This window comes from Symphodus melops (genome assembly GCF_947650265.1).
Source record: "Symphodus melops genome assembly, chromosome: 16".
Taxonomy (NCBI): Eukaryota; Metazoa; Chordata; class Actinopteri; order Labriformes; family Labridae; genus Symphodus; species Symphodus melops.
Window position 1 is genome coordinate 13,421,594 of NC_136706.1, and position 25,884 is coordinate 13,447,477.

Genomic DNA, 25,884 nt, shown 5'->3' on the forward strand with positions numbered 1-25,884 from the left:
GAGGCTTTAACCTGAGCCCTTCTTACACCTCCACACACACACACACACACACACACACACACAGACACACAGAGGAGAGGGAGAGCAGCCTGTCCTCCAAGCAAACAGCCATGAGTAGCATTGGATATGACCCCTACTACTCCCCTTCGTCATACAGACGTTGGTATGTCGAGGCTCCCCAACGTGTCACGATGACAAGAGGAAGGACCCAGTCTGTCTATTCTTCCCATGCTTCACCGCTATCCTCCTCCCGTCTGCAGTACTCCTCTCCTGGTCGGGTGCAGCTCTCTTCCTCCTCGAGGGCCGCTTCCCTGGAGCTGGAGCTCAGCCAGGCGGCACAGATCAGCTCCGAATTCCGTGCCGTTCGCACCCATGAGCGTGGCCAGCTTCAGGATCTCAATGACCGCTTTGCTGGCTTCATCGAAAGAGTGCGTGACCTGGAGCAGCAAAATCGGGCTCTGGAAGCCGAGCTGATGCTGCTCAGGCAGAGGCACACCGAGCCATCCCGCCTGAGAGCGCTGTACGAGCAGGAGGCACGGGCCCTGAGGGCGGCTGTAGATGAAGCCAGGGCAGAACAACAGGCTGCCCTTGGGCAGAGAGAGCGGTTGGAGCAAACCCTGACTGCCCTGCAGGGTCGATATGAGGAGGAGGTGCTGGCTCGTGAGGCAGCTGAGGGAAGGCTGATGGAAGTGCGGCGTGTGGCCGATCAGGCTTCCTTGGCCAAGGCAGAGCTGGAGAAGAGCATTGAAACTCTGCTGGAAGAGCTGGCCTTCCTTAAGAGGATCCATGAGAGTGAGGTGGCTGAGCTTCAGGCCCAGGTCCAGCTAGGTGTCCAGGTGGCGGTGGAATCTGAGGCGGCGACCCCCGACCTCTCCGGTGCTCTGAGGGACATCAGGTCCCAGTACGAAAGGCTGGCATCAAGGAACATGCAGGCGGCAGAAGAATGGTTCAGAGGGAAAGTGGGATCCATGACTGAGACGGTGGCCCAGCACAGTGACGCAGTGAGAAGCTCCAAGGACGAAGCAGGAGAGTACCGACGCCAGCTCCAGACCCGTCTGCTGGAGATTGATGCGTGTAGAGGCCTCAACGAATCCCTGGAGAAACAGCTGCATGAGATGGAGGAGAAACAGAGTGCAGAGATTGCTGCTATGCAGGTCAGAATGTAATGCGGGTGTTATCTAACACATTATTGAACAGTCAGAACGTTTCCTTTATGTGCCGATAATCTTTAAAACTCAAGCTGTACTTTCCAAGTTCTATGTCCTTATCTGTGTGTGTGACATTTCTGAATACTTGACTTTTTTTTTCCATCTAGGACACCATAGGAGAGTTGGAGGCAGAATTGGGGAGCACCAAACAGGAGATGGCTCACTACCTGAAAGAGTACCAGGACCTCCTAAATGTCAAGATGGCTCTGGATATTGAGATTGCTGCATACAGGTGAAATGACAGCAGAGTGAGGAAAAAAAAAAAATCCCAACAGATTTCAGAAAATGTAAAGAATGATAGAGACCGTGTTCTTCCTTCTTGTATTTTTGATTTGCTGTTTAATGTTGAGGTAGTTACAGGATTTATATAAAAGTTGGGACCCACACTTTAGAAGGTTGATGAGGTTCATTAACATAGTCTTTTAAAGAGCAATTAGTTTATATAAAATCATCAGGGACCAAGTTGTACGTCAGAGCACATAAGCTAATACACAACTATTTTGTTTTTATTCTTCGCAGATTTTTTTTTTTATCAATCACATGATCTGCGATCCTCACAACATATGGAAATCTGTTTAAATTGACTATTAATTAAACAATTATCGATGAATTATCTGTTTCATTATCTGTCCAAACTGTGCAGGAAGCTGCTAGAGGGGGAGGAGTCCCGCTTCAATGTGGGGCCAGTTGGGGGCGTGTCCTCTCTATACAGCCACAGTTTCTCAGCACCCTCCTTCACCCGACCTGTCCTCTCCAGCCTAAGTTCTGGCACCTCCTACCTGATGACGTCACGCCTGTTCAGCTCCAGCGTAAGCACCACCGAGGGCGTCCTTTCTGCCAGCCACGCCCAGCAGGCAGAAGCCAGCCCACCAGCAGAGGAAGAGGAGGAGGAGGAGAAGGAGGAAGAGGAGGAGGAAGAAACAAAGGAAGGAGAGGCAGAGGAGGAAAAGGAAGAGGAGGGAGGAGAGGAGGGAGGAGAGGAGACAGAGGAGGCAAAGGAGGAAGATGAAAAGGAGGAGGACGAGGGAGGAGAGGAGGAGGGTGACAAGGGTGAAGAAGAAGAGGGGGAGACTAAGGAAGAGGAGTCAAAAGAGGGAGAAGATGGTTAGTGCAATGTTGTTTCTCTATATCATATAATTGCTCAATATCAGTCAAATGTTATGACCATGATGACAAATCACTGTGTGAATTTATCAACCTGTTAATATAGGTGGTGACGAGGAGGAGCCAAAAGAAGAGCTGAGTGAGGCAGCTGAAGATGAGGGAGAGAAAGATGATAAAGGAGAAAAAGGTGAGTCTGAAGAACTAGATGAAGCACAAGAAGAAGTGAAAAGTGAAGAGGCAGAGAACAAAGAAGAAGAAGAAGAAGAAGAAGCACAAGTAGCAGAAAAACAGGAGAAGGAAGAAGCAAAAAAGAGCGACGCGAAAGAAGACAAAGCTGATACCAAGAAAGACGACAAAGATGACGCCAAATCTGACAAAGCCAAAGCCACACCGAAAGCAGAAGACAAAGCCAAAATGGAGAAAGATGAGGAAAAAGCTGCTGAACCTAAAGCTGCTGAAGAAAAGAGCACAAAGGCTAAAAAGTAAATCTTTAGAACCAGCAAACTTCAGTCAAGTCTGTCCATTAGCTCAATAACCAATAGCAGCATCTACACTGTCCTGTCAGTACTGCTTGTTTACATGGTGCTCAATAAAACAGTCCAACAGCCATTCAAAGCAACAAATCAAGGTTAACCGCTTGCAAATAGCCAGAATATTCTGTAAAGTTCTGGTTGCACAATGTGTAAATGCTGAATGTATATGTGGGCGTGAGAGGTTTTGGTTGTTCAATAAACACCTCCTAAAGCCATATGTGTCTCTGATTTTTATTTGTATTTTTTAAGTCTTTTTAATTTCCCATAATACTTAAATGGACATAAGTGGGAAATAAGATATTGGAATGCATTTATTGAGTTTAGATCTTTTGTTTACAATTTGGTAATTTGGCATAATTAATTATACTGTATGCCAAATACATATTATACAGTATGTTGTGATTTATGAAGGTTTTGCCAAACATTATATTGTGTTTGTGTTCAAATCACTGAGTTATAACTGAGACAAAACACAAAGACATACAAGGGATTATTTTGACCAATATTAGATAAATGGAAATAGTATTTTTACCCCTTTTTTTAAGTTTCTGCTCCTGTGCCCTTCTAGAACAGGACTGATTAAATTGAGGTTTGTTTGTTTGTTTGTTTGTTTGTTTGTTTGTTTGTTTTTAAACTGACCCTTCAGAATTCTTTATCAATGTGTTACTCATCCAAAGAATCAACAAATAGTCAAAGTTTGTGTTTGCAAAACAATTCAAATCCAGCATGTAAGAAGTTGCTTGATTTACAAAGCTGAAAGCCACAAGTTAACAAGATGGTGTCTTTTATATCAAAGGTGTGTCCAGAGGGTTTGCAGGAGCCACCCTTGAAATCTGGTAGGTCAACCCACATGCTACCCCAAAATGAAAAACTATGATATGCTGTTTGTTTGTTGTTGTTGTTGTTGTTTTTCGTTGTTGTTTGTTTTTTTGCAAGTTGCTGCTGCTAGTTTGTTATTTTTTTGTTTAAATGTGACATTTTCAAAAAACACTTTACACATCTAAACCGATTAATTAAAACCGATTCTGATTCAGATTCTGATCTCTTTCCTGAAACACAAGTACATGAGAAAGTAATGCATGCTGTGTTGCAGAGACACTAATAAGCAAGCAAATGAATACTTCCATGCTGAATTAAAAAAACAACTTATAAACACTTGTACAAATCACATCTTGAAACACAATAACATTGTTGCCTTCTGTTACAATGGGGGTTGCGTTCACAGTTATTCTAGTCTACATCTATAGTTTTCCCTAATAGGACAAGATCCCCTCAAAATTCTGTTGCACATTGTCCTCGGACATCTTGCTACCAGCAGCGGCTGTGTTATTTAGTCTGCTGTGTAGACATAAACTGTTTAAACAAAAGTCAGTCTGCAGCAGCAGATATAGGGCACACCACCCTGACGGGGGCATTATTAAACTTTCTTAGACACTGTTTGCGCCAAACCAGTCAGCACTATCATCTCCCATCATCTTCCCTTGCTTTATGATGTTGACAAAAAACAAAGTCACATATTTAAAACCTCTTGGCCAAAAAAGTTTGGCAGATCATCAATCATATCTAAAGCTGGAGTAAAAGCTCAGCTGCACATTAGCTTGTTATGCAGGGAAATAAATCTCTGCCCGTCCTTTCAGCATGGTCTTTGAAATGTCCTCTCACAGGGTTTTCTCAATTTTAATATCCACATTAATGATTAATGGCATTCATCTAATCTACATCCAGGAACAACTTTATATTAATTGATAACATTATAAATTATAAATACTACAAACCTGTCTGAAAGAATCCTTGTCGTCTGAATACTATCCCTCAATAGGCATGCAATAATGAAACCACAAGAAGCTCATCGACTGAAGAATAAAATCAAAAAGAGGTACAATTAATTAATTGATTATATAATATATGCAATTCTATGGAGAAATTTGGAGGGATTATCGGCCCTGATTTTTGTTTGAATAAATGAAATGTAACTTACGTTCATTGTAAACTGTCTGTATTATTTTATTTGCTTTTTATATTTTATTCAAGTACTTGCTATTTTAGCCTTATTTCCCATGTTAACTGTGATTCTGATTGGTTGGAGACAAGTGCCACTTTTTTTTTGGAGGGGGCTGTAATTTAATCCTTAATTCATAGCCATTCATATCATGGTTATACGTCATTGTACCATATGTAACTTACTCCAATATCATCATTGCATGCATTTATACATATAAAATGACAAGACACAGTTTTTTGATTTAATCTTTATGACATTTATTGAGCAAATGCTGCTGGGAAATCGTTCATGATGAGTAAAGTCATGGGATTGCAAACAGTAGCACCTCATTTATTTCTGTATTTAAATTCAAGTCCATCCTATGCATATAAGAATGCATGTACAGTATGTGCGCATTTACAGTTTTATTTTTCAGTTGCACTCAGGTAAACATAACAGACACTGATAAAAAGCATGTTTAAGGCTAGGAGTTTCTTCAGTTTTCGTTAAGCTTGAACTGCTTCAGTTACTGGATGTATGATGGTTGTGTGTTTACCATATCCCCGACCGTCTCTTTCTTCACTGTATGTTGTGTATTTGTTTGTAGTTTCTTTTTGGCTCAGTTGGTAACTTCTCATGTCAAGTAAGGCTTCTTCAGTAAGACCCTCCCCCGTCTTTCCCCATCCTGTTACTTAAACTCAAAATACTTAACAACTCGAATAATAATTCTCTCACGCTCCCACCCAAATAACGTGTTTCCTTTTACATATGTACTCTTTTTACACTATATTTCTACCATACATACTGATATGAGAGGAAAATCTTCCCCTCTCCTGAGCTAGCATGCAGAGACCCCCCTCCCTCCCTTTGCTGTAAGCTTTCCCGTGAACTGCAGAAAGAAACAAAAAGAGGATAAAATGTCTCAGTCGCTTGCTCCTGACCGCGTTTGCAGCGAAGCCCATTTAAGCTGTCACTCAACATGCATTTTTTTGAAGTTGGAAGCATTAAGGTTTTGGCTTCTCTCTATGCTTTGTTTCGTATGTTTGAGAGTGGTTAACTTTATTACGTCGCTCTAGCTGTATGATTTTTCTTTGTTATGTTAGTTCTGGGTTGATTGCTTATCTTCGGGTCGTCACCTCTGGCCCTCTCCCCCTCTGCTGGATCTGCTGCTCATTCGGCCTCTGTCACCTGCTTGACAGACTCAGTGGAGTGCTTCTCCGTCTTCTTACTGGAGACAAGCTTCTCCTGCACCACCTCCTCAACTTCATCCACCTCCTTCATTGTCTCGGTCACAGTGATGGATTTGGTGACGTGCTTGGATCCATCCTCTCCTGTCGTGATGGTCTCCACGGTTTTGGTGATCACCACCTTCTGGCTGCCGTCATCCTTGACTGGGCTCTCGTCCACACCATTAGCGATAACATCTGATTCTTTGCCCTCATCTTTCTTCCCTTTCTCCTCTGGGCTGCTCTTGTCGACATCGCCATTCAAAGCAACGTCCTTGTTTTCTTCCTTCTTTTCTTCCTTCTTGTCTTCCTTCTTCTCTTCCGTCGAGTCACTCTTTTTCTCAGATTTCTCTTCAGCAGCTTTTGGAGCCTCAGGCTTGGCAGTCTCTTTCTTCGGAGATTCGGCTTTTGGAGATCCAGGTTTTGGGGATTCTGATTTAGGCGACTCAGATTTGGGAGAGCTTGGTTTTGGGGATCCAGTTTTGGGGGAGTCTTCTTTAGGGGAATCAGGCTTTGGAGATGAAGGTTTTGGGGATTCTGATTTAGGAGACTCAGGTTTAGGTGATTCAGACTTGGGAGATGCAGACTTAGGAGATTCAGACTTTAGAGATGTGGGTTTTGAAACGTCCTTCTTGGCAGGCTCTTCCTTCTGTTCCTCAGATTTAGCAGATTCTGTTTTCGGAGCTTCTGCCTTAGCTGTGATTTCATCTGATTTCTCTGCTTTTATCTTCTTCTCATCTTTTTCCTCCTTCTTTCCTTTGTCTGCGTCCTCTTTCTCCTCTTTCTCATCACCACTTTTGGATCCTTTATCACTTCCCGCATCTTCCTCCTGATCTCCACCCTCTTCCTCAGCACCAGCGTCTTCCTCTCCCCCGCTGGCCTCCTTGTCTTCGGCCTTCTCTTTGTCAGGAGAGGCTTTAGACTCTGGAGTTTTGGAGCACAGCACTGTCTCCTCAACTTCCTCCTCCTCCTCTCCTCCTTCTTCTCCTTCATCCCCTCCCTCTGCATCATCTCCCTTCTCTCCCTCATCATCCCCCTCACCTTCTTCTTCCTTCTCGCCCTCCTCCTCACCTTCGCCCTCCTCGTTGTCTTCCTCATCACCTTTTCCGTCATCGCCCTCATCCTCTTCCTCCTTTGTGGGTGCGCTTGAGCTAACTTTGGCTTCAGTGGCGGCGACAACTTCCTCCTCCTCGCCCTCCCCCTCTTCCTCAGCCGCCTCACCCTCTGCTTCCTCTGCCTCACCTTCCTCATCCCCTTCCTCGTCCTCCCCCTCCTCTCCTCCATCTCCGAGTTTGGCAGACAGCTCTTGCGCTATCTCTGCCAGGGCCTCATCGATGTCATTTTTATCATCCTCCACCCTCGTCTCTTCAATGATCTCCTCCACAAACTTGTGCTGCACCTTCAGCTTGGGAGCGTCTGATTTAGACTTTGAGATTTTGGTGGCCTGGCGATAGGGGAAAGTGCTGAAGTGGGTCTCCTCGCCTTCTAGGAGTTTCCTGATGGGATAAATATGACATGTGTGTCATTAAAAATCTAAAAGTTGTGAAAAGTTACCGTAGGTGATTTCTAAGCTACTTTTAAAATATAAAATGTGAGAAAGTTTTTACCTGTATGCAGCAATCTCAATGTCCAAGGCCATCTTGACATTGAGCAGGTCCTGGTACTCACGCAGGTGACGAGCCATCTCCCATTTGGTGCTCTTGAGCTCATTATCCAGCTGGTGAATTGTCTCCTGAGGAAAACAGAGCACATGCAATACATGGTTGATTAAACACAACAAGTATGTGCAGGTCAAGTGTACTTTTTTTTTCAGAGGAATTTGTGAAGATTTTCATTCTCTACTCATGGATTACTAGGCCTCTTGCAACGACTGTTAACAGATTTACAATTCATTTTCATAATTGGCTTTATGCAGTTAACTAATGCTCATTCAATCATCGGTGCAGTTTTCTAAGACTCTGTAGTCTGTGCGCCAAAAGCTGTTGCTTTAATTTATTCTGACGCAATACAGTATTCTAGCGATTCTGAATGCCTCATTTTCAAGGGCAGCCTCCACACTTGTCAATACACCCCCGCCCCCACCCCAGGATCTCAGTGGTGTGATGTAAGGACACAGCCAATAAAGGCATAGACCCAGGCCTCTGACTCAGCAAGAAAGAGAGAGAGTCTGCTGCAGCGTCTCCCCCTTAACCATTTCATGGCACTTGAAGGCGTGAAGAAATTCAGCAGTGAGTAATGCTCAACGATGAGCTCATAGCAAACAGTAGGCAGCAGAAAATGTTTTTAGACCCTCAAACACGATAGTAGATTTAGAAAAAAATGTGGTCTCTCTGAATGATATTCACAACTTTTGCTATATGTGACCCTCAAGCGAAACTGCGTCACAGAAATATAGTTAAATGACACGTCAATCACATTAAAATGCGTTTAACCTGATAACTCAAACCCTTTTTATTAAGTTTGATAGGTAGAAAGTAAAAGTTTGTTGAATCGCATAACATCAGATAAAACCCCTATCATATAATGAACATGTTTAAATAGTCGTCTCAGGTCATTACGCACAGCTCTGATTGCCTCAGAGCTGTGTTTTTACCTGCAGGCTGGCCAAGTCGCTGTTGTGGCGGTCCTCGATGTCGTTCAGCTGCCTCTCAAGAGACTCTCTTGTTCCGCGGACAGACTCCAGCTCGACCGTCTTGGACTGCAGCTGGCGGCGGTAGTCGTTTATTTCATCCCGAGCGGACTTTATGGCGTCCTTGTTCTGCTCTGCAGCCTCTGTGAGCTTGGCGTAACGGCACATGAACCAGCCTTCCACCTGCTGCAGGTTCTGGTTGGAGTGGCCCTCCAGCTCGCAGCGGATCTCCCGCAGAGCCTCGGTGATGTCCGCCTTCTGCAGGTCTTTCCTCTCCACGGTCACCTGAGACGCCTGGATCTGGGCGATGAGTTCGCTCACCTCCTCCTCGTGGTTGTTACGAATGAAGGCGATCTCATCCTGCAGTGACTGAACTTTTTTCTCCATCTCTGACTTCATCAACTCCGAGTCGCTCGTGTCCTTCTTCAGGACGCGGATTATCGCCTCTGTCTCCTCCCGGATGCGAGCCTCCTCCTCAAAGCGGTCCCTGAGCCGCTGAATGTCCTCCTCAATGTGGTCGGTATCAAGTTGGACTTGCGCCTTGTCATGGTGGATCTGTTCCAGCATGGAGCGCAGCTCCTGGAGCTCCTGGTCGTAGAGGTCTCCCAGCTGGGAGCGGGACACCTGCTTCTGCCGCAGAGCTTGGATCTCCGCCTCGATCTGCTTGTTCTGCTGCTCCAGGAAGTGCACCTTGTCGATGTAAACAACGAAGCGGTCATTGAGCCCTTGAAGTTGCTCTTTCTCATTGGATCGCTTATAGTCTCCGTTCAGGATGGAGGTTTGATTATAATCAACGCTGTCGGCGGAGCTGAGCACCGTGGAGCTGTAGGCTCGGGACACCGGCATATTCACGCTCCTCTTGTAGGAGGCGGTCATGGTAGATCCGGGGCTTGCCCGGGACCAGGACTGGGAGCGGAAGCCGCTGGAGGGGGAGCTGCCGGAGCGGCTGTAGCCGTAGCTGGTCCTAGTATCCATAGTTCTCCTGAAGGGACTCCCTATCGTATCCGCCGGGTAACTCATCCGGTTAGACAACCTTGGGGTGTGAGCAGAAATGAAGGGGAACGGAGCAGGTGGTGGAGGGTGTATGTTGGTGTATGTGTGTTATGTGTGTGTGTGTGCAGGTGAGTGGTGTATGGCTCGCACAGCGACTGAGCACTTCTCTGCCTGCTCCTTATATATGTGAGGCTCTACCCTGAGAAGGCGAGTCAACGCAGTTTTGTTCCGCTCATTGATTGACGAGAGGGGAGGGCGCGTGCCCCTGAGACCGGCTCTTAGTGGTTCCAAGTCCCGTTCAGTCTGAAGCACATGGTACAGAGGTGCAACATGTGGGGTCCGATTAAAAACACATAATACATGGAATAAGATAGATAGATAGATAGATAGATAGATAGATAGATAGATAGATAGATAGATAGATAGATAGATAGATAGATTTGACTAATTTTGTCGTGTCCGCTCTATCGCAACAGTCATTGCTGAGGCTGTTCTGTCATTTCAGCACCACGGACAGCGACTTCACTGGTTTTCATTTTTTTGTATGGTTATTATTTATTTAAAAATAATGAAAGTTAACTATTTCTAAAAGAACAAAAAAAAACAGGAGTTTGATTTTTTTAGTTTAAAAGTGTAAAGTAAATTCATATTAATTCATGTAACAATTTTACGTTTTAACTATAAAAAAAAAACAATTTTATTGTGGTTCTGAACTTTTATTTTCACATTACTTTTACGTCACAGAATTGTATTTAAGTTTTCTTAATGTTACAATTAGGAGAGAGGAAAACAGTGCATATTCACATATTCAACTGCAACCTTGAATGATGATAGTAACTGACTACTACTATTAATTACAGTACGTGAAGAGATTACAGATGCAGCTTATAGCTAACTCTGGTACAGCTGATATAGCATTCACACTATATAAACAAATAAATAAGATGTACATTCACACACAAACGTTGAATGTTTTTTTTCCTGAAAGTTGTATTCATGTAGAACTCAGATCCATGAGTCAAAGATATCATTCATTCATATTTATACATGGACAAAAATGTAACTATATTAAAACACTTAAAAAAAGACAGAAAACAATAATCAGAAGTTTTTTTTATATTTCATAATATTCACAAAATGAACTCTTATTTAATTTATGATAAGTGCAATTGATTGATGATTTCACCTGTAGTATTTTTTTGATAACATTTCTGACATACTCACTTTTGTGAGTGAGAAAGCATTTTGAATGGCTTTTTTTATAGTCATGAATGGACATACAGTACATAGCCACACTTTCTTTTATGCGGGGAGTATCTCTACTACTAGCGTCACGATGGTAAGTGCACAGCTTCATGGGATTTATGATGTAAACCATGCATTTGCTGAGGCCTTTTTCCCTGAATAGTAAAGCATCTGTCACTGCCTGCCCTGGGGGGTTTGGCCTCACAGACAGGCCATCGATCTCCTATCACTCTTGACGCTCCTCTCTAATTCTTGGTCACATCAGGTCAATGCAAATTATTACCAATCAATGTGGGTAATGCACCAAAAACAGCTGCATTGGTCCTTGTTCAGCCTCCCCCACTTAATGCATTGAAACACATTAAACACTTTATTACACTATTTTATGCAGACGCAAGTATACTGTAAGTCTTGTAGCCTGACAACAAATATCTACATTACTTATCAAGACTACAACTTAAACATAATACTGCATTTCTTTTTGTAGCAGGTATCTTAGAATTATATCCTGGTTTTATAGCAGCTTCTATTATGAGAGAACTTATTCTGCTTTAAACACGTTGGACATTTGCCATTAATCACCTGTCTATATTTTCATGTCCCCCCCTCATTTGCTTTCCACCGCAAGCTCTAGTCAAGCAGACCTAATGCATCAAGCATGGCCAATTTTAGATTGCTCCAGAGACAGAAAGCTAGACAGAGAGAGAAACAGAGAGAGATGTAGACAGGAAGGGAGGGAGGGACGGTCACAATGACTTTCTCTTTCCGTGTGTGTGTGTGTGTGTGTGTGTGTGTGTGTGTGTGTATGCCTATTTTAAGAACTAAAATGTATCGTAAATTATTTTATACTTGAGCAACCACACCCACTATGGCCTCACTTGCTGACGTTGCATTGACCTTGACTGCCACGCCATGGCCTTCTCTCTCCCGGTCTTTTCCTGCTGGCTGCAGGGCTGGAGACGCAGACATTTTATTGTTGGGCTGTGCACTCGGAACCCTAAGGTGCTTATGGATGGCCTACGAATGCAGCCATGGTGTGATGTACACAGCAGAACGAGGTGTGGACGGGTTGGGCAAAAAGCAGGCCAGTCATTCAACATCAGTTCTGGGCTTCAGCGCACTGCAGAAGTTGGATTGCGTTCAAATGGCACTGCAGCAGAAAAAAAGGCTCCAGCAAGAATACAGGCCCATCCCAGTCAGGCCCATTGTGTCCCAGGCAGGACCCTGCAGACATTTCCAGTCTGAAAGGAAATGTGTTCACCTTGTATGAGGTCATTGCATGGGAATCCATCGGAGGCTAGAGCAGTGGTATATTGTTATTCATGCTGACACAAAAAATAAAAGGACCCTGCTGACCTTAAATTCTGTTGATGCTGAGTAACACATATAGGTGGCTGCGTTGCAATAGTTGTTAATTAATGTTTCAATGTGATAGATGAGGCACATAATCCAAACGAATCCTTTGATAATAATCAAGCAGTAGTGTCAGGGCCTTTCCACGTAGACAAGAGGTTCATTTATTAACGTCTGCTAAGGAAGCTTAACTGTTAAGCATGTAAGTGTGCATCATTGCTTTAAGTCAGCTTCAGCCATGTTCGGGCAATATGTTTAAATTGTTAGGTGGCACCCTCAAGTGGCTATATCAGTTTTAACTGGAGTAAAGGGTCGATTAATCAGTTTTTTATTTCGTAGAAGCAAATCATAACCCACTGTCTCTCGAGGACACTTTACATAAACAGCAGGTCTACACCCTAATCTTTGTTATTTGAGGAGCGAGGGCTTAGCAACAATGACAAGAAAAAGAATCATTTTCAATAACAGGCAAAAACCTTGACAGAACCAGATTCATTGGTGAGCAGTCATCTGTTATAAGTGACACAACGACAGGAGTGTGGAGGCACACGCAGACTCAGTGAGGAGTTTTCCCAAAAATCCGTCCTTTATTACAAAACGGGTTCGGTACACGGGAGGTCAGAAGAGCAAAGGCAGTTAAGAAAAACAGGCAGGGGTCATACACGAAGGCAAACAAATCCAAAGGAGCAGGCTAAGGTCGGTAACGAGGGACAGGCAAGGGCAACACACAAAGTCAGACAAGATAAACGCTAGGACTAGGTACTCTAAGGAAACATTATGAACTGGAAACATGAGGCTTCTATAGGACAGACAATCAGGGACCACGAGACACAGGTGCGGGTAATCAGGGGTAACAAGACACATGCAGGTCATTTGACTTGAAACACAGGGTGAACACAGGAGGAGGATCTGAAACACAGAGGCAAGGGTAAGTATACCATAAATAATGAATGTAAAATGACAGAAAAAAAACACAACTTAACTAAACTGACTCCTGTCAATAACCAGATGATGAGGGAATGTGGGACCATTTGGTGTGAACACTGAAAGAGGGATTGATGGAAGGAATGGCATGGAGATGGTGTTACAAACTGCAGACGGAAAGACAGACAGGGTAACAGAAAACAGCCAGAAAGAGACAGACGGGCAGACAGACAGACGGGCAGACAGACATAAGTATCGACAGACAGGTGGGGAACAGGGAAACAGAGAGGCAGAGGAAACACACAGATACAAGACACAAAGACAAACAGACACAGATTTATCATATCCATAGTATAGTAGAAGTATTCATGAGCTGGAGGCTTAAAGTCAGTGTTGGCTGTAGAGTATATAATTTACATGTTGTATAAAGTATCATACATAACTTCACTTCCAATAATCATGTTTGAACTGATATGATCTCAAAGTCATTTTGATGCTTAAATCTTACAGATATGACCTTTCATTTTTGTAACTACGTGGTTCGCCTGTTGTTGGTGCCTTCTCATGGTCATAACTGAATTAGCAGTCTTTAGCGGTCGTCCTATTGTATAGTGCAGGTAGAAGGACATGTTGAGCTTGAGGGAGACAAAGAGGACATTTTTTGAAAAGATGCAAGCAGCCAGACTGAATGACTCGACACCTCTTCTTCAGCCATAAATACTGATCTGCTCAGGAGACCGGTGAAAGCAGTGTCTGCTTTGCCTTCCTCTTCATCACTTCTCTTCTTATCTTCTATGCTTTTTCAGAGCAGTCTCTGTTGGATTTTTTCATTGTTTTTATTCCTATTTACGACACAAGCCTTCGTTTATGTTTGCTTTCTTTGTTTTTTTGTCTTTCTGTTTGTGTTTCCTTTTTTTCTACGCTGTCTTTTTCTTTCTTCCTTTCTTCCTCTCCTTCTCTCTCTCTCTCTCTCTCTCTCTCTTCTTTCTTTCTGTCTATTCTCATCTTCATTGCGACCGTGTCCTCACTTTCCATCTGTCCCCAGCTCCGCTCCCTCCCTCCCTGTGTCTCTTGCCACCCATTTCTACACCTCGCTGTCCCGTTAACTCTCTCCCAGCCACCATAAACTCTGCCGCCTCGTGTTCACAATGATAACATTAAAACTTCTTTGCCCTATACTACATTAATAACATCCATCTGTTACAACTATGACTTTTACTTAACCACATGCCATTGTCCTTGAGATGTTCTTTCCAGGATATAGTGAAAAAAAAAGGTTGGTGACAAGGTCATATCCATGCCCTGATACACCACAAATAATGTGACACTGCACATTTGTATAAACCTTCTCAAGACTTAGGGCATTAGCTTGTAGGCTTTACATACTTCTGTGTGCATGTGTGTGCATTACACAGCCTTGATGGGGGAGGATTCAAATGATTGCACGTTCAGCTCCCATGTGAGCTTCGGTGTATATTGATTTACGTTCTTTACGTTTTTTTCCCCCCCAGAGGTTCTTTCAACTCTGCTGATGCAAATGTTGACCAAGAAAATCTATAAGCATGAGGGTCATCTTATGGTAAAAAAAAAAGAACCTCAAGTCAAACACATGACCTACAGAAGTTCCCATGATAACGCTGTAACCAGCATAGTACTGTACATAAATGGGAATCAAAGAATCTAAACATAACTCGTTGAACACGTTTAAGTGACATTATTGTAATTCACTCGACCTCAATGTTCTGCTTGCTCTACCTTGCAGCCTTGCAGAAGTTCTGCTGAACAATTTTTTTTTTTTGTTGATAGCACAGGGCAGCTTTGAATCCACAGAGTCAACTGATCTACAGCAAAGAAATATCTTGTGTAAAAAGTTAGGTGTTGTTCAATTTATAAAAGACCAAACAAACAATAACTAAGTCTTTTTTTAAGCAGGTAAGATTCAGTGTGGAGTTAAGGCTATCGGAAAAGGAGAAATAAATCTTTTGTTGTTTTTTTCAGTTGCAGATTTAAATCTAGTAACACTTATGACATTAGGATTGAATAAGTGTGAAGCAAATTAACCTACAGACCATATTCATAATGAGTATGTCCCCACAATGCAAATGATTCTTATCTATTCTGACAACAGATATTACTTGAAATGGGTATATCTTTGAAGAAATATTAATCGAATGGCAACTATAGTTGTGAATATTAACTCTTCAACTTCTGTTTTTCCAAACCCAAAGTAATACTTTGACCCCATCATATTTTAAAGAGAACCGGTTTTACCTCTTTATACTGCAGATGACGTGTTACAATTTTGAAAATATGTGAAGATGATGGGGCTAACAAACTAAACATTTTTGAGTCATGGTTACTCATCATTGAATTTCAAAATCTTTATTTCAAAGTCTTTATTAGTAACATCTTTAAACTGCATATTTTAAATGTCCTTATATTTATTCTCAGAACAGTTTTTGTATGCTTTTATTTTTAATTCTGTCCTGTCTTAATCTAAGGTTGCTATACTTCCTGTTAGGATCATTGGCATGTTGAAGCTTGCAGCATTTAACATAACCACAGAAAAAGAAACTTTTTGACAGATCAAAACATAAATGAGAACAGGTCAAGGGAACAAGTTGATTTTGACTTGTCTACTGAGCTGTCTGGGAGAGTTTTTTCAAGTGAAATTAGCCATTCAAAGGAAGTTGGTTGTTCATTTTCATCACTGTCAGATACAGCGTTTGCTTATCTACAGTCCACCCAAAAGCACAAAAAAAGAATACCATGAAAAAAGATTTGAATGCTTTTATTTCAGATCTTAATTGCATCGGGATAAATGCATTCACACTGACGGCCCAGATATCTGATTAGCCTTTCAAATGTGAAGATTCACAACACAACTGAATGGATGGCTTTTACACACTGCAAAGGTCAAAGCTCTGCTGGCTGTAAAGATGGATGGGCTGAAAGGTGTAAGGTGAAGGGGATCTGATGAGGCGGTAGGAGGCAGGGCGTGACAGGAAGTAGATAGTGGATGGGGTGATGTTAGTGGGAGGTCTGGAGGTACTAATGATATCATGAATAGTGGCAGTAAAAAGAGTGGCGTGAGGGGGCTGAATATGAAAAGAGAAAAGGAGGAGTTACACTAGGATCTGCAGTTTATCTGCAATGCATCAGTAACTCTCTCTCTCTCTCTCTCTCTCTCTCTCTCTCTCTCTCTCTCTCTCTCTCTCTCTCTCTCTCTCTCTCTCTCTTTTTCTCTCAGTGTGTGTTTATCCGGCAGTGGCAGCACCTTTGTCGTACGTGATTCTATGTGGACAAAAATAAAACTGTTCCACATTCTCCTTGTGCAGGAAAAGAAGCTGGCAAAAACTCAAGCAATAGTTATGTTACACACACACACACACACCTACACACACACACACACACACACATCCCCAGACACTCAGACAGAAAAGGGATAGATTTAAAAGTGAAAATGTAAACTTTCTGCTACAGTTGGTGTTATGTACATTTACAGATGTGCAATTAAACAGAATACTTGATCCGTACTTCACTTGCTTTGTAAAGTTTTAAAATGCAACTTTAAAAATAAGGAATTACATTTCTGTGTTTCTTACAGAAAATGTCAGCATTAGTTCCAGTCAAACATCTTTTAATGAGATTATGCATAAAAGAACCGGAGTTACTGTTGGACGCAGGGTATAAATCTGTTGGATAAATGAGACTAGTGAATGTACAATCAATTCAAGGCACACACATCTACACTTAAACCCAAACACACTTTAACTTGTTTCCTTATCTCCCAGTGATGAAAGGAAATCCTTACTTTGTGTTGAGTAAACAGTGATTTATATTGTTGTTTGGACTTTTTTCCACTATCCACTGCTTTTTATAAATGATGCAAAGTCTAATCTGATAATCAGGCTGCTTATTCAGCTTGATGGTTATATTTGTTCCCATCAGTTACCCTGAGTGTAGCAGTCTGTTCCAGAAATTGCACATAGCTGGTAGAAGTTTAGTTAGCATGGCCATGGAGCTTATCTAGTTTATCCCTACAACCTTTGTAGCTTGTTTGTTGCTCTCTAATATTAAAGCTGAATAATTTAAATGCAAAGCAGTTTCCTTTCACATTTTAAGTTCAAGAGGTTGGCAAGTTAAGTCAATTTTTCTACAAGTTTATGTCCAATTTTATATGTTAGCATTGTTTCCCCCCCTACGATGCAAAAGCTAGGTTGCAGAGATAATGCACAGAGTTAATATACATTTGTTTTGCCTTATTTTAGTTTAAGATTGAATGAGTCTTCCCCACGGTCAAGAAACACGGTTAGTCACCTAAAAATATGATCATGATAAAATGTACTGTAATTGCAACATGTGTCTTGTGTGAAAATCAAATCCACTCCAAAGTAAGGAATTATAGAAAAAAATGAATACAATTTCACTTTGGTTGGTAAAACTATTATTTTATTTTACCATTGTATGGTAAAAGTCCAACAATGTTCACCTATTTAGTACATTTGCACTGTAACTGTACGTGAAGCCTTTTCTTTTACTTTAAAAATGTTTGAGCCATTCTCTATGTCGCTGAGCGACTCCTTGTTGTCCCTCCACCACTGGTTGTCAGCAGGTATCATGTGGCTGTGCAGGTTGTCAATATGTCCCTCGTGCAAAGTCATTGAGACAAATTTCTTACACGTTTAAGTTAGTGACATAATGTCTGTGGGAGGAGATCCTGAGTTGTTCTGCTGCTGCAGGAAGAAGTTGTGAACCCTGTATTTAAGGTCATTCAGAGCAAAAAGGAGCATAGCAAAGCAATGCTGAACATAAACCCAACTCACATACACACTGAGTACGCCAGGAATTAGTGTCTTTATGTCTTTTTTCACTCTCTGCTTCTGTCACACATGCTGACAAGGTCTGGCCTCATGATGAGTCTTTAAGTTTTTAAAGCTGCAGTCAGCAGCTCTTCTGTGCTGAGGGAGGAAGTGAGTGATCAGTGGAAGAAAAAAAAAAGATGAAATTGAATTACTCCACTGAGGAAGACCGGCGTTAGACTCTTATTTAGTTAATTACTTCATCGGTGTCAGTTTTTCTCCTGTCTGTTTACAAATCACTGTGTTCATGGAGTATAGAGGGTTTGTTTAAAAAGAAAAAAAAACGAATTGAGTGACATCATAGAATTTCTATCAAGGGAAACACTTATCAGAGAGACTAACAAAGTCGCTTATAGAGTGGGCCTTGAGGTCCTTTAATGTCCCCACAGTTCCATCTACCTGAGTCAAACATACAACCCTGATCTTAGAATGGGCCCTATGCAAATCAACTCACCTAAAGAGAAAAATGCACTCTCAGATACAGATCTGTGTTTCAAGACTTTAAAACTGCCAGGTCAGTGATTGTGCTTTTTTCTCTCAATTTATTAAAGGAAGTATGTAGTCTTTATATTCCCTTTTTTAATCTACGAGACATTCAACTAAGGAAATAATTCTTTTGGCAATAATTAGCTTTTTTTAGTTGTGATTGTAATTTCCTGAGTTTTATGAAGCTATCTCCAATATCCTGGGCCGTCTAGTGCTGTGACAGTATGCTTTTAATCTTTCATCGCCCCCCTTCCTCTGCAACCCTCCTCCCTCCTCTGCTGTCTCCACCTACACAGAAACAGATTAACTGTCCCTCTTTTTATGTCTCTCCCCTCCTCCATCAATAGCTTGTCTACATTTTAATGCTATATTCCCTCGTTGGACTATTCACAAAATTATCTAAAATTAATGCATTTTTTGGAAGGGCACCAGACAGATAGTAATGATCCCAGACTAAGAAATAAAGCATCTTAAGACATTTCCCAAAATATTTAGGGACATTGCAAGATGAAATGTACACACGATGTGGGAAATTTAAATAATCTGAACCATATACTGTAGGTCAATTATTTTTAATACAGTTAATTAAAAAACACAGCTTTTGGTAGTCTGTCTTTGGAAGCACCTAATACAGGACATATGTTCACTCAGTTGTAGATGAATAGTATTGTTTTGATGTCATCAGTAAAAAGTTAAATGAAATGTTTTACTGAAATCAATAAGTTATTGTGTTTTTTGTGTGGCAAACAGAAACTGTTGAAGTTATTCTGGCTGCCTCTGTTTGACTGTGATGACTCACCTGAATCAAAACTGAGTCATCACCTGTGTGCTTCTGTGCATGTTTTCAGTTACAATAAATACTACAGTCATTTTCCAATGCAGGTCTAAGATTTCAAGGAAAATGAAACATGTTTGAAGTCAAATGAAGTCATAACAATCTGTACCAATCAAACAGTAGAACTGTATCTGTTGAAAGTTTCATACTCAGCCAGAATAAAAATTTAACAACCCTTTGGACATTCTTTTTTTTTTTTTAATTCAGCTCAAATTCATGAATGATCCGCTGATTTTACATCAAATAATTTTTTAAAGGATGGATGTGGGAGGATATTTTTGTTGGACTAATTATGTATTAGGGATTTTTGTGCAAACTGATATTAATAGTGGACTGTACAGTGATACAATTATTAGCACTGTCACGCACAGCAAGAAGGTAGCTGGCTCGAGTCCCCAGCTGGGCTCGAACCTTTCTGTCTTTAATTTGGTTTGCCTGTAAAGTAGACGTGAACAACAGTGTGGCTGCTTGAATGAATGAGTTAAGTTGTAAAGATGGATGGGTGGGTGGGTGGGTGTATGGATGGATTTGAATGGCAAGTACAGTTGCTCGTCATCAGCATAAGAAGAGGAGAAGGGCATATTGTAAATTACAAAAAGTAACAATTGGCAGACCTTGTGGTCCCATAAAAGATGACCAATCATTTTTCTTTGAATATCTCTATGACTTATGTGTAATAAGCAGAAAATAAAACATTCAACTGCATGTGCCATATTTGTAAGACGGAGATGAGATTTATCTTTATGAAGTTTAATTCTTTCGATCTTTTCTTTTCCTAGGTTGACATCAATCACGTTTGATTCAATGGTAAGTTCACTAATATTTCAATGTCTTACTTTGCATGTATTTGCAAAAGTAACTTCTTGATTAGGAGCACTTTGTTGAGTAACCCATTGTTATATTATATTGACATTGGGATACACAATTTATTATAAGAACAGTGATGTATCACAGTTGTCATTGTTCAGTCTGTGTATGTTGTGCTACGCTACTAGACACATTAGAGTGTACAAGAGGCACAGCAGAAGTCATCTCTGTGCTCTTGCTTTCCCACATTTGAAGAGGTCTTAAGTGGGGTACAGGCTAGTGTATAGTTAACAACAAGACAACTAAGGGTTAAACTTGTATTCAGCTCAAAGATACGCTGAACAGATACTAGACAAGTTGCTGTGGGTTTTCAGGTACGGTAATCTGATAATCTAAGATTGTGAACATGTTTGACTGTGAACAGTTGACTATAACAGCATGTTAATGTAGCATATAGCTGCGTAACAAGCTCACAGAGCTGATAGCAGAGCTGTAGACTCCAGTTTTCTCCTTATAGAACTGAAAATATACTTGTTCACAGTGAATACGTGTTCACAGTATTACAGTACATTCCAACTTTTCTGAAACCTTGGATACAGCCTTGAGTACATACAGTGTGTCTTCATAAAACAAAAACTCCCTTTGTCACTTCTTTGTGGCTTTAAGAAACTCTTTTTTGGTTTTACCTTTACAAAAGTGGAAAATGGTTTTTCATTTGAGTCGTGACACTACCAGATTCATGCAATGCATAACACAGGGACACAGGGAGATCAAATTGTAAAAGAAATTTCAGAGAGACTGCGCAAAAAATATTGTTTATGTGTTGCTGCAGGGCATAAAAAAAAATCTCTCTAAACACTCCAGTTAAACAGCTGTGTGGTAATTGCTATTCCTGTCTTAGTTATGTCTAGGGGCTTCTATAAAAACTCTAATGACTGCACCCTTAAAGAAATAAACCGTCTGTGGAAGTTAAAGTAGCACTGACTGTGGTGTGTTTTTGTGCATGCATCTAGAGTGGACTATGAGGCAACATACGCCATACGGGTGCTTGAGCATATGAGGCAGTGTGTGTCTGTATGTGTGTGTGTCTGTGTCTGTGCATACTATAGTTCCACCTGCAGTTATATGACACCATTCCAGTATTTCTGCTTTGACTTTTCAACGAGCTTCTGGGGAGGTAGACAGAGACGCAGAGTGGAAAGTGGAGTCATGCTGCAGAGGTTGAGCTGCAGAATCATGATACAGCTGAATGAGGGAGGAAGGGAGGCGGGAGGGGAGGGTATGGCAATGAAGAGAGAGAGAGAGAGAGAGAGAGCGAGAGAAAGGGAGTGAGAGCAGGGGCCTTGAGGTTTAGACAGGGGGGAGTTAGTGTGTGTGTGTGTGTTGGATGCTAGCTACCGTATCCATTCTAAAGTCATTACGTAACGGTATCTGTTGCTGCAGCATGTACACATCATTGTTGCAGTCAAAGAGAAGCTCTCTTTCCAAAATGCTGCACTCAACAAGTCCTCATGCACACAAATCATTTATTTCTGCTTTTAATACTTCTATTACTACTATTACCATTGGTGTTTAAAAGTCTAGTATTTCTAGATTTTTCTTCAATGTTATGTTTACATCTGCTTCTCTGTCTCTTTTCTTCTGTCTGTCTGTCTGTCTGTCTGTCTGTCTGTCTGTCTGTCTGTCTGTCTGTCTGTCTGTCTGTCTGTCTGTCTGTCTGTCTGTCTGTCTGTCTGTCTGTCTGTCTGTCTGTCTGTCTGTCTGTCTGTCTATATGTACTTATGTATGTCTCCAGCCTCTCTGTCCAACTTTCTGATCCCATCTGCCATCAGCAGAGGGCTGTTCAGCCATCAGTCTGCTCCAGGTTTCCATCAGGTTTTATCAGCCACTTTTCTAAAGTACATGCACACAGTGTTGGGTCTCACTAGATCAGTGGTTCTGTTGGGACCCAACCAACATTTGTTGACAAAAATAGCCTCTTGGAGGGATGGAAATGGAACACCATTTTGTGTAAAGCCTGCAGTCAGTGATTAAGAACTTCAGGACAAGACTTTGCATCACACTATGCATTATAACAACTTTGGTCAGAGCTTACATGCAGATTTCTTTCTGAATGCAATAATTGTAGCTAGGTTACAGGGTTACATGTGAGAAAGTGCAAAGACTTCTTTGCAACAGGATTTGAAAACACCAGGATGCTTATACGATGTAAATAGATATAATCATACAATCGGTCATCCTGATGCTCTGATGTGTTTGTTCACCACCTTATTTGCCTCTATGAATGTTTATTCTCTGATGGACCCACTGCCCAACCGAACTGTAGTATTGCTTAATATGGAAATGATGTAATCTGAAACTACATGGTTAGAGTGAAAGCCAAAACACTCCCTATACGAAAATATGTTTCACTTATGTATTGTCACCTGATGACCTCAAATATATCCTCTCCTTCCAGCTTTGTTTTGGTCTTCTTCATCTTAACTCTGGCTTAATTTTTTGGCTTGTTTCTCTGTGTTTATTATGCTGTGTAAAGACCTCAGAAAACAGTTTAAGCTTTCAGCGAGAAGAGGCCATCTGCTTGATGCAATTAGAATAGAGTGAGTGTGATCGAACTGCCACAGTAAAGTTCAGACCTAAAAACCAAAACATCACTGTTCTTTGCCAGGTCTTAAAAAAAAGATGAAATAAAAAAATTAAAAATACAAGAATATCTAATGTACTATAATGAGAACAATGTGTGACCCTCTTAATTGTGAGGACTTCTCTGCCCCACATCCTCAGGAGAATTTAATTGACATGTTTTTTTAGACTTCGGGATCAAATGTGTGATTTAAATTGTGATTCAGAAAATCGCTGGAGGAGAGAGGAGGCAGCATTTATTTACAGACAGTAATAGGTTTAGTGACACGACAGCATCGCGGGACGCCCATAGCCAATCCTTCTAAGTACCACTTAGTATTCAGAGACAGTATGTAATCCCTCAAGTCAGTGTGTATGCCCCTAGAATGATATGAGTGTGTGTGTGCATATGAGTAAGTGTGTGCGTGTCAAGCATGAGACACATGGTGAGGAAGAAGAGTGTGTACATACACTGTGATTTAGAGAGCAAGACAATATCATAATGTTTAAGTGATGGGTTCTGCTAGTACGCTGAATTTAAATGATGTCTTGCTCCTTTCATTCTCTGGACCACTTTGAGCTTCAGACTTGACAGTGAATACATTTTGTTCCCTTTTTTTCCCCCCTTCAAAGTTCTTTCAGGTCTCGGAATTGACTTAGGGGTCAGAGCTAACGGTGAAGTTTTGGGATAGGGAATTTTTCGTAACACTGAGCAGAGTCACAAACACAAATGTACAAATGTGTGTGTGTGTGTGTGTGTGTGTGTGTGTGTGTGTGTGTGTTTTAAAAAGGCTAGTGACTGACAGTTTGTCCCACGGTAAATTCGAGATGAAAGTCAAAGTCAGAAAGTTCCTGTTCGTCTATCATCTCTGATTCTTTTAGCTCTCTGCGTGTCTCTTCCCATATCATTTCCCCCTTCGTTTCTGTTCCTTTACATGCCTCTTTATGCAAACCTTTTCAGCTCATATTGTAGATAATTGAAAAGAGTAAGCAGCAATTTCTAAAACACTTAATGCATACTATTAAAAGCAGCTTGGGTATTGCCAGAGCTACATTTGAGCTACTGAAAACATGAAACTAAACATATTGAGCAAAGAGATAAAACTGTGGCAACTGCCTTAGGTCTGCTCATGAAACTGCAGTATGTGACACTTCATTAAACATTCAACTTTAAGCGTTGATGAAGAATCGCCAGTTTCGAGACACATTAAGCGAGGGCAAAGATTGGGAGGGAGCGAGGGAGCTTTCCTAATGGAGATGACTCATGGTTGTTGCAGTCTTACATCAGCTCACTGTCTGAGCCTTACTCTGACATGAATATCTTTGAAGATGATGCTCGCAACTCCTGAGTCAAAACTTCCCACCTCCCTTCTACCCGATCGCACAGCAACTCCTCTTTACGTCCTCTGATTTCACGCCTATACCTCGTAGACTTGTGTTAATTATAGATAGCGTGGCTTTAATGATCATTTATACAGCTTTGTGCTGAGGTAAGAACAACAAAGTCTCAAAATACTTATAAACACTTCAAGCCTCTATTAGCCAAATGTCTTCATCTTCTAAAAATACAGCTTGTAGACGTAATGAATGTGTTGTTGTTGATATGTAAGGTATAAAAAAAAAATATATATATACAGTATGTATATTTTTGTATTTACTTTATTCATCTCACAAGGGGAAATTACTTTGACACTCCTGGACCAACAGTCACTTTCTATGGCACAGTGATATTAGAGTGCGCCGCTGCACATGAAAGAACCCCCCAAGCTCAAGAGCACCTCGTCAGTGCTAATATTGAACTGGCCCCTCTACAGCTACAAGTCCAACGACCATACTTTGGTCCACACTGGGACTTGAACCGGTGACCCTCTGGTTCTCCAGCCAAGACCCGCTACATACTGAGACATTGCAGCCTCCACAGAGGAGTATCTTTGTTTTACATTTGACATACTCGTCAAGCAAACCCACAAAAGGTTTAATGAAATGCACTCTGTGAATTAGTATGGATATTCTGACCAGATGAGGGTAGTTTTATTCAAAAGCTAAATATTGCAGACATATCTGCATCCACACACTGTCATTGGCATGCTGATGCTATTCCAATAAATACAAAGCATGGTTCTGTTTTCTTTTCTTTTCTTATACACTATCCATTTATGTCATAAGACATACTGCCCTGTCAGGGAATCGGCTTTCACAAAGGTAGAGTAGTATCACGCTCGAGTAAGCTGTCTCTTAGGTTTGGGTCACAGGCCTCAAAGTCCCGCAACCCTGATGGGTGTAAAAGGCACCGACTTCGCGTAACCCTGCATATTTCATGAGACTGAGTAAGTCTGCAGAAAAACTGCTGCATACAAGTAAAAGCTGCACATGTAGAGAAAGTGAAGGTTCAGGAGACAATTTCACCAGTCCTTGTTAGCAGATAATAAGGCCAACCTGGGTGCACATGGAAAATGAGTTCATGAAATCACACAAGGAAAACAAAGACTAAACATATACGCTTTGCAAGAAAGAGACTTACAGACCAAGTGCACCACATATTTGTGTTAGATATTTAGGGACATATTTCTGCAGCATGCTCACAAGCTGCTCAAAACTTCTCATCCATTTACTTTTCTTCCCTTCATTTATTTATTGACGGATCACTTTTGGCTTACAACTGGGCTGTGAGTGGATTGAAATGAACTCAACAACAGTGATAAATGCAGCCTCGAAATACTTAGAAAGTAAAACCAAAGAAAGTCAAACCACAGATTATTAGATTAGTCTCTTAAAGGTTGTCTATTTCAAGACCTAAAGAATTCAGCCGGCAACAAAATCAAGTAAAATGTATGTTTCACATTCCAGAAAACAAAACAATAATTCAATAGCTCACATTTTATAGACTGTAACATGTATAAAATAAGGATTATTCTATCAAGCAAATCACACATTTTCAAGAACATAGGCTACTCCATGAGGAAGAGAGAAGCAAACCTAAAGACTGACAGACAAGCCCCCACTCTTCCCCCTCCTGTGTTCCTGACGCACTCTGATGTCTCAGAAGTGGCAAAATGCTTCGTCTTCAGCCATGGGA

General features: G+C 41.4%; 2 protein-coding genes across 2 annotated transcripts; one reads left to right on the forward strand and one right to left on the reverse strand.

The window, feature by feature from the left end:
* Positions 1 to 3,080, forward strand: nefla (neurofilament light chain a). Its single transcript, XM_079364703.1, has 4 exons — positions 1 to 1,154; positions 1,316 to 1,440; positions 1,852 to 2,312; positions 2,419 to 3,080. Exons 1-4 carry the CDS (start codon positions 111 to 113, stop codon positions 2,796 to 2,798), a joined length of 2,010 nt encoding a protein of 669 aa, XP_079220829.1. The 5' UTR covers positions 1 to 110; the 3' UTR covers positions 2,799 to 3,080.
* Positions 3,081 to 5,079: 1,999 nt separating this feature from the next.
* nefma (neurofilament medium chain a) lies at positions 5,080 to 9,870 on the reverse strand. Its single transcript, XM_079364618.1, has 3 exons — positions 8,646 to 9,870; positions 7,660 to 7,784; positions 5,080 to 7,548 (listed from the first exon to the last, which is right to left on the reverse strand). The coding sequence occupies exons 1-3, from the start codon at positions 9,699 to 9,701 to the stop codon at positions 5,997 to 5,999; spliced, it is 2,733 nt and encodes a 910-aa protein (XP_079220744.1). The 5' UTR covers positions 9,702 to 9,870; the 3' UTR covers positions 5,080 to 5,996.
* Between the last annotated feature and the right edge of the window lie 16,014 nt (positions 9,871 to 25,884).

Coding starts and splice junctions, on each gene's coding strand:
- nefma (XM_079364618.1), bottom strand. CDS start 9,701: ATGAGTTACCCGGCGGATACGATAGGGAGTCCCTTCAGGAGAACTATG. Junction 7,785..8,645: donor GCGACTTGGCCAGCCTGCAG/GTAAAAACACAG, acceptor TGTTTTCCTCAG/GAGACAATTCACCAGCTGGA. Junction 7,549..7,659: donor ATTGAGATTGCTGCATACAG/GTAAAAACTTTC, acceptor TTATCCCATCAG/GAAACTCCTAGAAGGCGAGG.
- nefla (XM_079364703.1), top strand. CDS start 111: ATGAGTAGCATTGGATATGACCCCTACTACTCCCCTTCGTCATACAGA. Junction 1,155..1,315: donor CAGAGATTGCTGCTATGCAG/GTCAGAATGTAA, acceptor TTTTCCATCTAG/GACACCATAGGAGAGTTGGA. Junction 1,441..1,851: donor ATTGAGATTGCTGCATACAG/GTGAAATGACAG, acceptor CAAACTGTGCAG/GAAGCTGCTAGAGGGGGAGG.